The following is a 14110-nucleotide window of genomic DNA, read 5'->3' as shown; positions in this document are numbered from 1 at the left end:
TTTTCCTAGATCCTGAAGCATAAGGCTGCTCTAGACGATGCTCTTACATCTTTACTTAACTGTCTATATTCAGAGTCTGAAATTATTACAATTAAAGAATAATGAAATGACAACGACTTTAAAAGCACTGGCTAATGAGAAACTAAAAAACCATAGCATCTACACTGCACTCTTGTAGCTCTACTAAAACTGCGTCATAAAATAACTTTGAAAATTCATCTGATAAATGCCATCTAGACAAATAGTCCGCCAAACTGTTCTCAGAACCAGCTAAATAAACAGCACGTACTTCAAATTCATGAATCGTGGCAATGTAAAATAATTCTCGCAAACAGTGCTAAGAAATTCGACTCTAGACTTCCCAGTGTTAATAACAGAAACAGATACTTGATTATCACACAAAATTCTTATTCTTTTTCCCTTAAAAAAATTAGCCCACAATTTTACATAAACTATAATTGAAAGGAGTTCTAGACAGTTGATATGTAACTCAGATTCCATAACAGAATTAAGAAAAACTTGATGAAAAAAATTCCCATTAAACCATCCGCCACAACCGGAAGCACAAGCATCAGACGAAAATATTTCGTCAGGCTTTGACCATTCCTCTTGAATCATCATTGAGATCCCATTATAAGATCGAAGAAAATTTAACCACCACCTAATATCTTTCTGAATAATAACAGGGACAACAATATAACCGACCTGATCATACACTGATCTAAGCCAGTTTAATAATCGCGACATAAAAATGCGACCTGGTGTAACACATACTGCTAAAAAATTTAGCTTTCCCACTAACGATTGAATATCGCGTAATTTAGCGGATTGCTTGTTTGACAACGAAAGCAGAATCCCACAAATATCTTTTAATTTATCATCAGGAATTTGTAAAATAAGTTTATTTGTGTCACATACGATTCCTAAAAATTCAATTCTTGTAGACGGAGCTTTGTGAGAAGACTCCTCCCGGAAGAAATCAAAAGATGCTTTAACTCATCAAAAAACCTTAAAGGTTCGATCAGGTGAATCCACACCCGCGAAGTCATCAAGATACTCTATACATAAATACAATTTAACGCGCGCCGATCACACTTGTTTTAAAATGCTCGCGTAATAGACCAGTAAAAATGCGATAAAACGAATTAACCTGTTGTAATCTATTGAATTATAGGTGTTATCTCCCCTTGTTAATGGCAGGATGTTTACATCGGCTCAACAAAAAAATGTGATTTACAAATATTAATGAACTTTATTCATTGGGAAAGTGATGATTTTGAGTTAAATGAAGGTAGATGGCGTCACCAGAAGAAGCTACAACCGAAGAAGAAAAAGCGGACAAAAAGTAAAAAGGAAGAGCAAGGTCAGGCAGGTGTGTTCGATTGGTCCGCCATTACTGTACCGGCTATGAATTTAAATATGAACGGTCAACCTTACATGAACAACATGTCAGTGCCAATGGCAGTTACCTCACCAACCCAGCAAATGCAATTTGGGGGTTCTTTTATGCCCTACCCTTCAGCCACGCAGCCAACCCCCACGGCCACACCAATGTGGGTTAATGAACTTATGTCAAAATTTGAGGCCATATCTGTAAAAATTAACACTATTGATGAAATTAAATCATCTGTAAACAGTATTGACACAAAAATGACCGCGATGAGACGTGATTTAAACACGCTTACAACCCGAGTTAATGAAGTAGAAACAAGTCAATCATTCATCTCAAAAACATTCGATGACCATTTAAAAATACAAAGAAGACTAATAAAACGATTGAATCCGAGATGAAAAAATTAAAGCCAGAATGTGTCGCGTTACTTACTGAAATTGCGTCAATGAAAGCAGAGACAAAAATCATAACAGAGTCGAAAAAGGAAATTACAAAAATAGTGAAAGCGAACGAAAAGCTAAATAGCGATATTGAAGTTATTCAGAGACAATTTACTTTTTTATGGAATAAAAGAATCAACCGATGAAGATTGTGTTGCGATTGTAAAAGAAATTTGTCAGTCAAAGCTTGAGATTGAGGATGACTTTAACATCAAAACGGCATTTCGTCTCGGTAAAGTTAAACGCTCTGAAAATGAAGATACGGTCCAAAACAAAGAACTAAGCAGGCCAATTCTTGTGAAATTTAGTAATAGGCAGAAACGTGATTCGGTTCGTAGAAAAAGTTTCAGGTTGAAGGGTTCCGATATCTCAATAATTGATCATTTCCCAAAAACGGTGGTGGATAAAAGGCGTTCATTAATTCCGTTTCTGAAGCAAGCTCGTGATGCGGAGGTTAAAGCTGTTCTAATACGTGATAAGTTGTTCATTGGAGGTGTAGTATATTCTGGTGGTTCAATCGAGGACGCGATTAAAGAAGTCACAAGTCAAAAAATGAAAATTGTTGATAAAAATAAAAATAAATCCCATGAAAAAAACGCAAGTGATGCTAGTGGGGCCACGGGCGGTCCTGACAATGACGCGATGACATAGGATTCGTCGGAATTATATGTTACAAATCTTAAGTGTTACGCCTGGAATATAAATGGTGGTTTTGAAAATAAAATAAAAGATATCAGATTTAAAAATTTCTTAAGCACTTATGATATTGTATTTCTCTCCGAGTGTTGGATTAATGATACTTGTGATGTAGAAGTTAATGGGTATAAATGTAAATCAATCCCATCAGCCAGAAAAAAGTATAAACAAGGATGTGGTTTATTTGTTATGATTAGAAATTCACTTGACAAATTTGTTATTATACTTGATATTTTTTTATGAAACTATAGTATGGTTAAAAGTATCCAAGGAACTCACAGGCAATGAACACGACTATTTGTTATCTTGTGTGTATGTCCCACCACAGAGATCTTCATTCTATAAGATACACGATATAGATTTGTTTTATGAACTAGAGGCCCAGGTTGCAAGATACTCTGATGTTAGCCCAAACATTTTTATTATAGGTGATTGTAATTCTAGAACTGGTAATTTATGTGATTTTGTTTGTAATGATGTAGTACATGATAATGTTTTAGATAGAATATGTGATTGTTTTACTTACGTTGCTGACGAGACTCTGCCTGACAGGAGTAATCCTGATTCTGCGACCAATGACTATGGTATACAGCTTATAAACTTATGTAAGGGCAGTGGTTTACGAATCTTGAACAGTCGTCATGTCGATGGTATGGCAAATGACATTACGTACAGTGGTCCTAGAGGTATGAGTATGATTGACTATGTGCTATCAAAACCGAGTAACTTCAAGTTTGTATCACAATTTATAACTAGTAACTTCACAACATTTAGTGATCACGTACCTTTACATATTCAATTAGAAATAAACTTTTGTACAGAAAGTGTTAATAACGAACATAGTACTAACCCAGGGAATGAAGCTGTGATTTTCAAATGGAATGGTGATTTTAAGGACCCGTGCTTTAATGCACTGTTAGTTAATTCTGATATATTGAATGCAACAATTAATCATTTTGAATTTACTTCCCAGGAACAATTGGACTATAGTATAAATCATTTTTCAGAGACCTTTGTAAATGTTATGTCTCCATTCTTCAGACAAAACAAAAGACAGAATCGTAAACCTGATACAATCCATGAAGATAAACCGTGGTTCGATCGAAGGTGTAAAGAACTTTATTAAAGCTATCATTCAGCGCTATTTATATTTAACAGAGGCAAAACCCGTCTCAATCATAACGCTTTAAACAATGCTAAAAAAGAATACAAAGTCTATGAACGTAAATGTAACCGTCTTTATAAGCGACAGCAAGGTGATATGCTCAATAAACTTAGGATTAATAATCCAAAGCTGTTTCATGCAAAATTTAGGGAAAAAAATACTAGGAACTGTGATTTGAATGCAACTGATTTTTTTTAATATTTCAAAATCTAGTTTCTGATGTATCAGATGGTGATGTTGATCTGGAGATGCCCGACAATGAATGTATTTTCGAAGTCTTGGACTCGCATATTTCTTCTGATGAGATCGTCAGCGCCATTAGTCAGTTGAAACGTGAGAAAAGGCATGGCCCTGATTGTTTCTTAAACGAATTTTTCATCGAATACAAGAACATTATGTTACCATATTTATGCACTATTTTTAACGCAGTGCTTGATTCTGGTTATTTTCCGTCATCGTGGACTGATGCTATTCTTGTTCCTGTTTTTAAATCTGGTGATGCCAACGATCCAGGAAACTATCGTGGTATTCGTCTTGTCAGTAACCTAGGTAAATTGTTTACTACAATATTGAATCTTAGATTGCTAAAATGGGCATCGATTAACGATATATTAACTGATGCACAATTTGGTTTTCGTAGTGGTTATAGTACTGCAGATGCAATATTTTGTGTATATTCTGCTATAGAAAATGTATTGTGCAAAGGAACTAGATTATATTGTTTTGTAGATTATAAGAAGGCGTTCGATTCAATAGATCGCACGTGTTTATGGTATAAAATTGCTAAATTGCGAATTAGAGGAAAATTACTTACAGTTCTGAAATCCATGTATAATAATGTTAGAACATGTATTCGCTATAATGGGTTTAATTCTGATTGTTTCACCAATAGTTTAGGTGTCATGCAAGGTGAAGTTCTTTCACCTATTTTATTTTCATTTTATGTTAATGATTTTGAGCTCGAGTTTATCTCAGAAGGTATCACACCACTAGAATTTCAAAATATTACACTTTTCTTATTAATGTATGCTGATGATATGATTTTAATGTCTGAATCAATTAATGGGTTGCAAAATATGCTTAACACTTTGTCGAACTATACAGAAAAATGGGGTCTTACTGTTAACATAAGGAAAACTTAGATAGTTATATTTCGTAGAGGTGGAGCTGTTAGAGCTCAAGAGGAATGGTTTTATAATGGTAATAGATTGGATATTGTAGACAAATTCTGTTATTTGGGTGTATTGTTGCATTACAATTGTAAATTTCTTATAACACAAAGGCATTGTGCTGAACAGGGTAGAAAAGCCATGTTTGGCTTACGAAAAACTACATCATCTTTATTTTTGAATGTTTTTACTATGCTGAATCTATTTGACACTTACGTAGTTAGTGTATTATTGTATGGTTGTGAAATATGGGGTGCACATAAAGCCCCAATGGTTGAACAAGTACATTTAGATTATTGTAAGATGATACTTGGAGTGAAAAGGACAACATGTAACGTCATGATTTATTATGAACTTGGAAGATATCCTTTACAATATGAACGTTATTTTAGAATGATAAAATTGTGATATAAAATTTTGAAAAGTGATAACTGTATTTTGCAGTCTTGCTACAAAGAATTGGTAGATAATTGTGCCAATCATAACAACTGGGCACGATGTATTAAGCATTATATCGTATAGGTTTATATTACCTGTGGGACAATCAATTTGATATTACTTTAGATAAGTTTTGTTTATATGATATCAAAAAACGTTTGTTTGTTCATGCTCAACAAGATCTTTACTCTGTATTAGATGCTACTTCAAAAGGTAGAATTTATAAATACGTAGTTTCTAATGTTGAACTTTTTTATTTTTTTTAATTTTATTTGAAAAAATGTGTTATCCCTGTTGTTTATCGTAAATATTTCACTAAAATCAGATTGTCTGCGCACAATCTGCTTATTGAAACAGGGCGGTATTATAATAGTAGTAGAGATACTAGGCTTTGTAATATGTGTCAAATGAATGTAACTGAGGATGAGTTTCACTTCATTTTACAATGTAATTGTTATATTGATTTACGTAAAAGATTTATAAAAAAAGTATTATTGGTCTAGGCCTTCCGCCTTTAAACTTGTTCTACTACTAGCTGTTGAAAACACAAAAGAGTTATGCAACTTAGGCAAATATTTATGTCATGCATTTACAATAAGAAACGCATCTATTTAATATTGTAACAATAATTTCTGACGTCTATATGTCATTATATATTTTTTTGTTCACCTTATACTGATAAACTGTAAAGTTTAAAGTTAATAAAGAATTGAATTGAATTGAATTATAAATTATTCTTAAGGACAAATGTCAGAATAAAGCGCCGTAGTCATATATAGTCATTCCTAAATATGTTGAAAACCGTAGTTTTTCAGCTGTCGCAGGTAACATTTTTAGTCCCATGAATAAATTCAAAATGACATAAAAAATGTGTTTTTTGAAATAAAACGAAAAATATTTTTGGGGAAAAATTGGCAAATTTCTACCTTTTTGTACGTTGTTTATTTTGACGTCACAGTGACGTAATTCCCCGGCAATTGTTGAGAAAGACCAAGAACAAAACTGTCCCACAGAACACAACAGAACATGTACACTAATTCAAACAAAGAAACGGAGTATCAAATATGGATAGAGGTACATTCTATTTACATTAGTAAAGTACATAAGTAATGTTATTTCACTTAAAATCATATATTACAACATATTTTAAAAGTAAAGCAGAGTTTTACGAAATACGGCAACTTTTATTGAGTCTTACAATATGTCGCACAAAATATTTGCATACATGTATCGCAATCCCATATAGGCCTATAAAAACCTTTTTTTCTACCCGCACAGTTTTTTGGTGATAACGTTAATACACAGATTCGTTGAAAAAACAACTATCATGATAACGAAAGGATATGGAGAAATATTATAAATACACAGCACATCAACCATGGCAACAATATTCATCATTTAATGTTATTTGTTTTTCGGATTAAAAAAAAACATATAAAACGCTCTCGATCTAAAAAAAAAAAAAAAGGGTCGACATGATTAAGACTAATCAGTATTTTTTTTTGTGTGTGTGTTTCCTGCCAAGAAAAACTTTCAACAGCAGAAAGAATAAAACAATGGAAATTAAAAAAAAAGGAAAGGAGGAGACAATCAAACAAAAATATTACAACCAAAATAAAATGAATGAGTGAACCGCATAATCCATCTAAAAAAATGCCGCAGTAAGACAAAATGAAAAAGACAAGCGAGAAAGAGAAAGTAAAGAAAACGTGCATACAGGCAAAAAATAAAAGAAAACAGTTATGTAACAATTAATGATTTAAGAGACTTTTTCTAATAAAATGGAAAAATCGCGCGCCGTTCAGAAGTTAAAGAAAGCTCTTCCTGGTACGCCTAAACGTTGGACCGCTGTACTGCCCTGGTATCTTAACAACAAAAAGTCCCCTACTGTCGTAAATCTTGAACATCTTAATATAGTAGTAACTCCGGAAGGCAAAGCTGTAATTGAAGACTTGCGTGAAGTTGTAGGTCAGACCAAGTGTCTTCGTTCTGATGGTGCGCGAACTGCAGTAAAGCATATTCACTGCTTCTGCCAGAAGTGACGCGTTATTAAATGATACAAAGAAACTTGTTCATGATTTCTGGTTAGACCCAAACAATTCTCGTTTGAATACAAGATTGAAGTCATCACTAAAGAAGTTTCATGGTCGTCACAATGAACTCGTGGATCGTTATGGTGTATCCATCAGCACCATGAAAACTGATTTATTCAACGGGTCATAGTTTTCTTTTCCTCTTTTGTCACCCCGGACTTGACTTTTTATGAGCAACTCGGCGGGTGTTTCTAGAAAAGCAGAGGACGCTTACTCTACCGGTGCACCTGGTCCATGCTCCCAGTTTTTAGTGGAGTCCGAGTTGCTCATTTACTTTCGTTACTTTGTATGAATGATTTTAGTTACTTAATGTTCTTTGTTGTGTATGTCTGTTTTCCATGTCTGGTCTTTGTTCCTGGGTTACATTCTTTTGATTACCGCTATAACCTTGGTTCCCTTGATTACTCTCTCACCCAATAAAAATGACATAAAGAGAGTCCGTCTGGCACCAGAGCAATTTTCAAAGCACAGTGTTTATATACTAGATAAAACTCAGACAGAAATTTATAATGACTTTAAAGTAAAATATCCTGATATAAGTATGAATCAGAGAACCTTCGAACGACTTAAGCCGTTTTTTTTGTCAGAGCAGCAACACCTAAAGACAGTGCAACATGCTGCTGTCGCTGCCACATGGAAGCAACATCTCTGTTCAAATCATGCATGGACTTCAGGAAAAAATGTGTTATCCCGGATCTAACCGACGATAAAGTTGAAAATTACCCGGTATATGAACATCTCACTGATATAGCAACTGCTACACTGTGTGCTAAAGATCCGTCTAATGAGTGCTTTACTACAGCATGTCTCAACAGAAAATGTTCAAGTTGTGGTGTTCCTTTGGTGCAGTTCTCCGAAAAAGAGTTGACTGATTATCCCGATAGTCCTACCGTGCAATGGGAGTGCTATGAATATATTACAAGTAAAAATAAAAAGAAACTTACTCTAGTTAGAAAAAACACAAAACCTTTTGAAATGTTCAATTACTTCAGAAAAGTCCTTGAAAGTTTTGCAGGCCATCAGTTCCGTGCACTTTGGCAAACCTCGCAACTTAAGAATCTGAAGGAGAATTTATCTCCGAATCATTGCATTGTTATTCATGACTACTCTGAGAATTACAGGTGTAAGGAAAAAACTACAGCAAACGTACTTCCAACGCACGGAAGTCACCATTCACGTTTCGGTCATTCATAGTCACGCAATTTTAGAGATGGCAGGGGTTGAAAGCTTACCTGAAGACCCTTTTATTGTTACGGAACACGTGATAAGTCCGGATGAAAAACATGATCAATATGATCATGATCATGATTATAGTAATACACGAATACAGTACACCGACGGTTGTCCCGTACAGTACCAGAGCCGTAATTGTTTCCGTATATTAAGCCATATATGTGCCGATCATCATTATGACATTTTCATCCGCAACTTCTTTGAAACAAATCACGCTAAAGGGCCACAAGATTCCACCCGGGGTTTCCTGAAAAATCAAGTTGATAAAGCAGTTCTGTGGGAAGCTACGATTGTTCAGAATGCACTTTACTTCTATAATAAGTGCGAAAAAAATTTGAAGGACAAGAAATCTAACGTTTGGAAAACACGTATTTTCAAATATGTAGAAACAATAAACCGTGATTCTGACGAAACCTATCAACCTATTCCGGGAATAAAATCCTTACACCAGATTTGTGCATCCGAATCAAAACCGTCAAAAAAACTTGAAATGAGATATCTTCCTTGTTATTCATGTAACAGTTTTGCAGTAAGTAATTACGCTTCTTGTTCAAATAATGCAATCGGTGATAAAGAATCGGTCTCGATAAAACGTGTTGGGAACAGCTCGGATGATGTCGAATCAGAAGATAAAGCGTAATCAAGGGAACCAATGTTATAGCGATAATCAAAAGAATGTAATCCATGGACAAAGACCAGACATGGAAAACAGACATACACAACAAATAACATAATGTAACTTAAATCATACTTACAAAGGAACAAAAGCAAATAAGCAACTCGGACTCCACTAAAAACTGGGAGCATGGACCAGGTGCACCGGTTGGGTAAGCGTGATCTGCTTTTCAAGAAACACCCGCCGAGTTGCTCATAAAAAAGTCAAGTCCGGGGTAGACAAACGAGGAAAGGAAAACTATGACCCATTGAATAAATCAATATTCAATGACTGACTAAATTCATGATGGTACTTCGTTAGCTTTATATACAGATGACGAAAATTCTGACTACTTTTTCACACGTCTTCCTGCCCGGAAAGTTTAGCTAAGAGTGAAATCGATGATTGGGGTACATCTTTTGACAAAAATTCAAATGTAATCCGAGGACTATACTTCGAACCACTTAAAACGAAATCTGGGCTATCGTATAAACTTTTGAAAGACAAACGTGCTATTGTTCCTTCTGCGTCAGTGATACACATCTCTCCGCAGCTCCCTTGTGATTGTCAATATCGTCTGGGAACTCAACCGCTCCCTTGTGATTATCAATATCGTCTGGGAACTCAACCGCTCCCTTGTGATTGTCAATATCGTCTGGGAACTCCACCGCTCCGTTGTCATTGTCAATATCAGTAGTAGGATAATGACAATTCTGCCGCACACCCCCTTTTCAACCAGGATAAATCCTGCATAGGACCCCCAATTTCGGGCTCCGGGGTGCAAACGGATCGTGAGCGAATCAAGGATGCTGAAAAGTGCTGGGAGGCAAGGCATGTGGGGCGTCCTACCAAAATAGATTTTAAAAAATGGATACCCGATAAATCATGGATTTTGAATCTCAAAAGATGGACCAGCACGTCCGATTGCTGGGTTCCTGGAGGGCAGAGAGCGATGAGGAGGTGCGAAAGAGAGCACAGGCTCAAAGGAAAGCCAGACGCGAGCCGATTCTGAGGTGGCGCGATCTGCCTTGGTAAATGTTCCAAGTGGTAGACGTCCAGGAGACGAAAAGTCAGTATTGTGAGAGCATGATTCTGACGCTGGAGAGGAAAGGAGTAAAGACCAAGGTCTTGGCGTGCAGTAGGATGATCCGGGAGATGAATCGAATACCGCGGGAAAAGTGGCACATGCTCAAGATCGATAACTATGGGATGAAGAAGGCAAAGAAGAGTGGTCATGACTACTTCGACTTTGAGGGGTGTGGTAGAATCCTTTCTGATTAGGAGACCCATCGGAAAAGAATATTTGAAGGTTGGGGAATCAGCGAGGACCTTCAGAATGATTGGCTAGATCTTCGCTGAAAGGGGGCGAGGGCTGGCGCAACCGATCCTTTCCATCGTAGTAATTCTTCAGACAGATTGCAGGGGTACCATCTTCACCCGGGAGCTGAGACTGATAGGACCTGGCCAAGCGGAGAGTATCACGGTGCTTCTTCTTTTTGGCGATTCGCTTGGCGATCAGTGAGAGCACCAGTATGGTCGTAGCACTCAGGCAAGCGAGGGATTCAAGGGGGAGGGACGCCGCGGCACCTACCCCAGTCAAAGCAGATCCCATTGTGACGCTGGTAAGCACCATACTGCAGATGGAGGCCGCAGCCAGGGCAATGGAGACCACCTAATCCAGTCGCTTATAGATGCGCAGTATGCGAGAGTATTTACGGATCTCGCCTTCCAGGAAATCCTCAATTCTAGCATCGACTTCATCGGTCATTTATTTATGACCTAGAGAAGCATGCCAATGATGGGGACGTTCTTGAACGGGCTATTGGGGCCTAAGATCAATCCAGCTTTTGTAGAATTGCTGACCATGCTTTAGGTACAGACCATCACCATAAGTTGGTGGGAGATTGGCAGGGCGTAGGGAAAGACCCTTACCGTGAGGTTTGACGCAACACACGCGGCCACCCTTCATGAGGTAGAGTCCAGACCCCAAGGCTTTATTTACGGCGACGCCACCTAGACCGCTCAAGGCGCCTACCCCCAAAGCTGGAAGGACGGTCTTGGCTTACATGGGGAGGGCTCTCATCTCCAGACAGGCGAGCATGGGGAGGAACCCACCCTCTATCTGCATATTTTGCTTCAGCTGGATGGTGCTCATCTCCAAGATCATACCCCCTTTGCCGGCCCTCTTGAGCTTCTCGATCTTCTGGATCGGCCGATTCGTGTGCAGCACGGTATCGTTGCCCGAGAGATTCTCGTGCGAGAAGGCGGATGCTCACGGGGCACGGCTTGCGCTTGGCTGCGAGTCTGAGCTTATCCCTCTGGCTTGAGCTCAGGTTCAAACCATACTCGTTATACGTCATTTATAGGTAGATCAGATTCTTGGGGTTCTGGAGGATTTTCATGCCTGGGGAGACGTTGGGGAAGAAGCTATAGATGACGGGCTGCTAGACGCCGTCGACGTAGCTTCCACTGATGATATCCTATTCACCAGGATGCTATTGACGTAGATGATATTGACGATGCTCTCGCTCTCGTTGTATCCCAGCGTGGCGGAGTCGTAGGCGTAGGTCCGTCTGTCGAATCCCAAGACGCTGCCGATGCTATTGGCGACGTCAAAATTTACTTGATAGTGCTCCCGCAGTCGGAGGACGGCTCTCAGCGTCGCGCGGTTGGCTCCGATGGTGATCTTGGCGCCGTGGTTGTTGTGACGCATCTGGCGTTGGATCTCGTTGTTGATGTCTTCGATGTCGTAGGATCCGACTTCCAGGGCAATGGAGTACCAATGCGCTCCGTCGTCCGGGGAATATGAGAATACTTGGTTTCTCTGGTGAATATTCGGGAAGGAGTAGTGAGTCTCCAGGTTGACCAGAGCCATTTCGTAATCCTTGTAGGGATTCAGTCGGATGGGCTGATGGAAGCGCGTCGAGATCCGGTCGCTCTTCCGGAGACGATGAAGGAGAACCCGTGTTTGGGGGCTGTATTCCTGACGATCTGCTGGAGTTCGGTCATTTATATATGCCTCAGTAGACGACGCTCATCTTTCGGCCGTCCGATTCTAACTGCAGGATGCGGTCGGATGCGAAGGATGCGAAGGCTTGGGTATCGGCGGCCACGTTTCGGTCGAACTGAGCTCTGATGTATACGTCGATGGAGGAGTCTTTGAGCCGTTCACTCTGCTTGGAGACGTCGAAGACGAAGAGGGGATGAAGATCAGTGAAATCGGCGGGGGTGATGCCGGGATTGCTCACCATGTTATCCATGTTGAAGAATTTCCATCTGAAATCGGCGGCCTCCTTGTAGAGCCTGGAGATCTTCTGGTTGGTGAAGGATGCATCGTAATCCGGCGCTGGATATCTCTGGGAATTCAGGGTGACGTAGATATTGCGAAGCCGGCAGTGATCGAAGAGGTCGGGGGCGGCTTCTTGATCGTTGCTCTTAGCGGTCTTGAAGGCGACGATCACCCAGCGGGGTTTCTCCGGACTGCTCTTGGTGGAAAGGTGCCAGGTGAAGTTGGCACTTTCGGGGACGGCGATCGAATCGCACTGCCTCATGCGGAATCCGATATCTAGCTTCACCTTGCTTTCGATGGTCTTGTAGAGACGCAGTTTTTGCTCGTCCGAGGGCATCACGTGGGAGACGAACCAAGACAGTTTGCTCAGGACGATCTTACCGGCATCGTTGATATTCGCGGCGTCTCTGAAGATGGCACTGTGGTCCGAATCGCGCACGAGAGTCAGTCCGTGCTTGAATCCGTAGACCAGCTTCTCGTAGTCTTGGGAAAATTCGAAGATATGCTTCAGGGGATGGTGAAGGAGAAGGATCCCTTATTGGCGGGCTTGGCGATGATATATGCTTTACGCGTGGCAAATCCAAGGTTTTCGACGGCGGCGGCATCCGACGTATCTTTAACCCATAGCTGGTCGAGGCCCTGGGACTTGGAGAAATCGTCGGGATAAGGGAGGAGACCTAGCATGGTGGTGGCGACCCCGGGGTCGTTCAGGTGCTCGATCGTCTCACCGGATAACCTGTAGCTGATGGATTTGAAGAGATACATCATTGCATTGTTGATGAGGGAGATGAGGTTGGCATTGGCAAAGGCCGTCTCATCGTTCTTCTGGAATCGACCCTCCAGCAAGAGGTAGCTCTCGGCTGGATGGAGGAAGAGATCCTGCGTCTCGATGTTGAGTCGAATCTCGGCGCCGGAACTGTTCAGCTGCGTGCCGGTGATGGGTTCGTACTCGTGATATTCATACTCCTGGATACTTTCGCCGAAGACTAGGTCTTCACGGAGATTCTTGATCTCGGCCATTTATCTATAGAAGCGCACGTGAGCGATGCCTGCGCCTGCGATGAGATTGTGGATATTCCCCTTGTGCTTCGCTAGGGTAGCGAGCTAGCAGTCCGAAGACGTGATCAGCCTGATTGGTCATGCTCAGCTGCAGATAGTGCTGCGCACGCGGTCCGAGGATGGTATCGGTAGTCAGAGGGATGGGCAGTGGTGGATCGGCAAACTGGGGAGGTAGTGGGGTAAAAGGGCTGGAGGCGCAAGAGGAATATCGTCGATCTTTCTAGTGATCTGGGTGGCGGCCTTCTCCTGCGCTTCCACCACGGGCTTGAAAAATTTGGTGAGGTCACGTGTGATCCTCTGCTTCTCAAGGCGGTCTCTCATGCTATTTGCCTTGATATTCTGCCTGAGAGCGTGCATCTCCTTGGCCAGAGCATCGCGCTGCTCCTTGATCGTGATCTTGATGACGCTCATTTTTATAGGGATGCGTACGACTTTTCGAATCCCCAGGAGCATCCGAAAAGGCAGACGACTTTACCACCA

General features: G+C 40.2%; 1 protein-coding gene and 2 pseudogenes across 1 annotated transcript; 2 read left to right on the top strand and 1 right to left on the bottom strand.

Annotated features, from left to right (window-relative positions):
* Positions 1-1245: 1245 nt before the first annotated feature.
* On the top strand, positions 1246-3655 carry LOC148623184 (uncharacterized; annotated as a pseudogene).
* A 3412-nt stretch (positions 3656-7067) lies between these two features.
* On the top strand, positions 7068-9979 carry LOC148623183 (uncharacterized; annotated as a pseudogene).
* A 3099-nt stretch (positions 9980-13078) lies between these two features.
* On the bottom strand, positions 13079-13591 carry LOC148623182 (uncharacterized). The gene has a single exon (XM_088574166.1). The coding sequence runs from the start codon at positions 13589-13591 to the stop codon at positions 13079-13081; it is 513 nt and encodes a 170-aa protein (XP_088430292.1).
* Between the last annotated feature and the right edge of the window lie 519 nt (positions 13592-14110).

The sequence above is a fragment of the Perna viridis genome, chromosome 3 (assembly GCF_037379345.1).
Source record: "Perna viridis isolate PV_CMFRI_1.1 ecotype Kerala chromosome 3, ASM3737934v1, whole genome shotgun sequence".
NCBI classification, from domain to species: Eukaryota; Metazoa; Mollusca; class Bivalvia; order Mytilida; family Mytilidae; genus Perna; species Perna viridis.
Note: the sequence above shows the minus strand (reverse complement) of the source record. Positions and strands in the feature narration are given on the sequence as shown.

Bases quoted from the DNA above. Each gene is read 5' to 3' on its own strand.
- LOC148623182 (XM_088574166.1), bottom strand. From the start codon at position 13,591: ATGGCCGAGATCAAGAATCTCCGTGAAGACCTAGTCTTCGGCGAAAGT.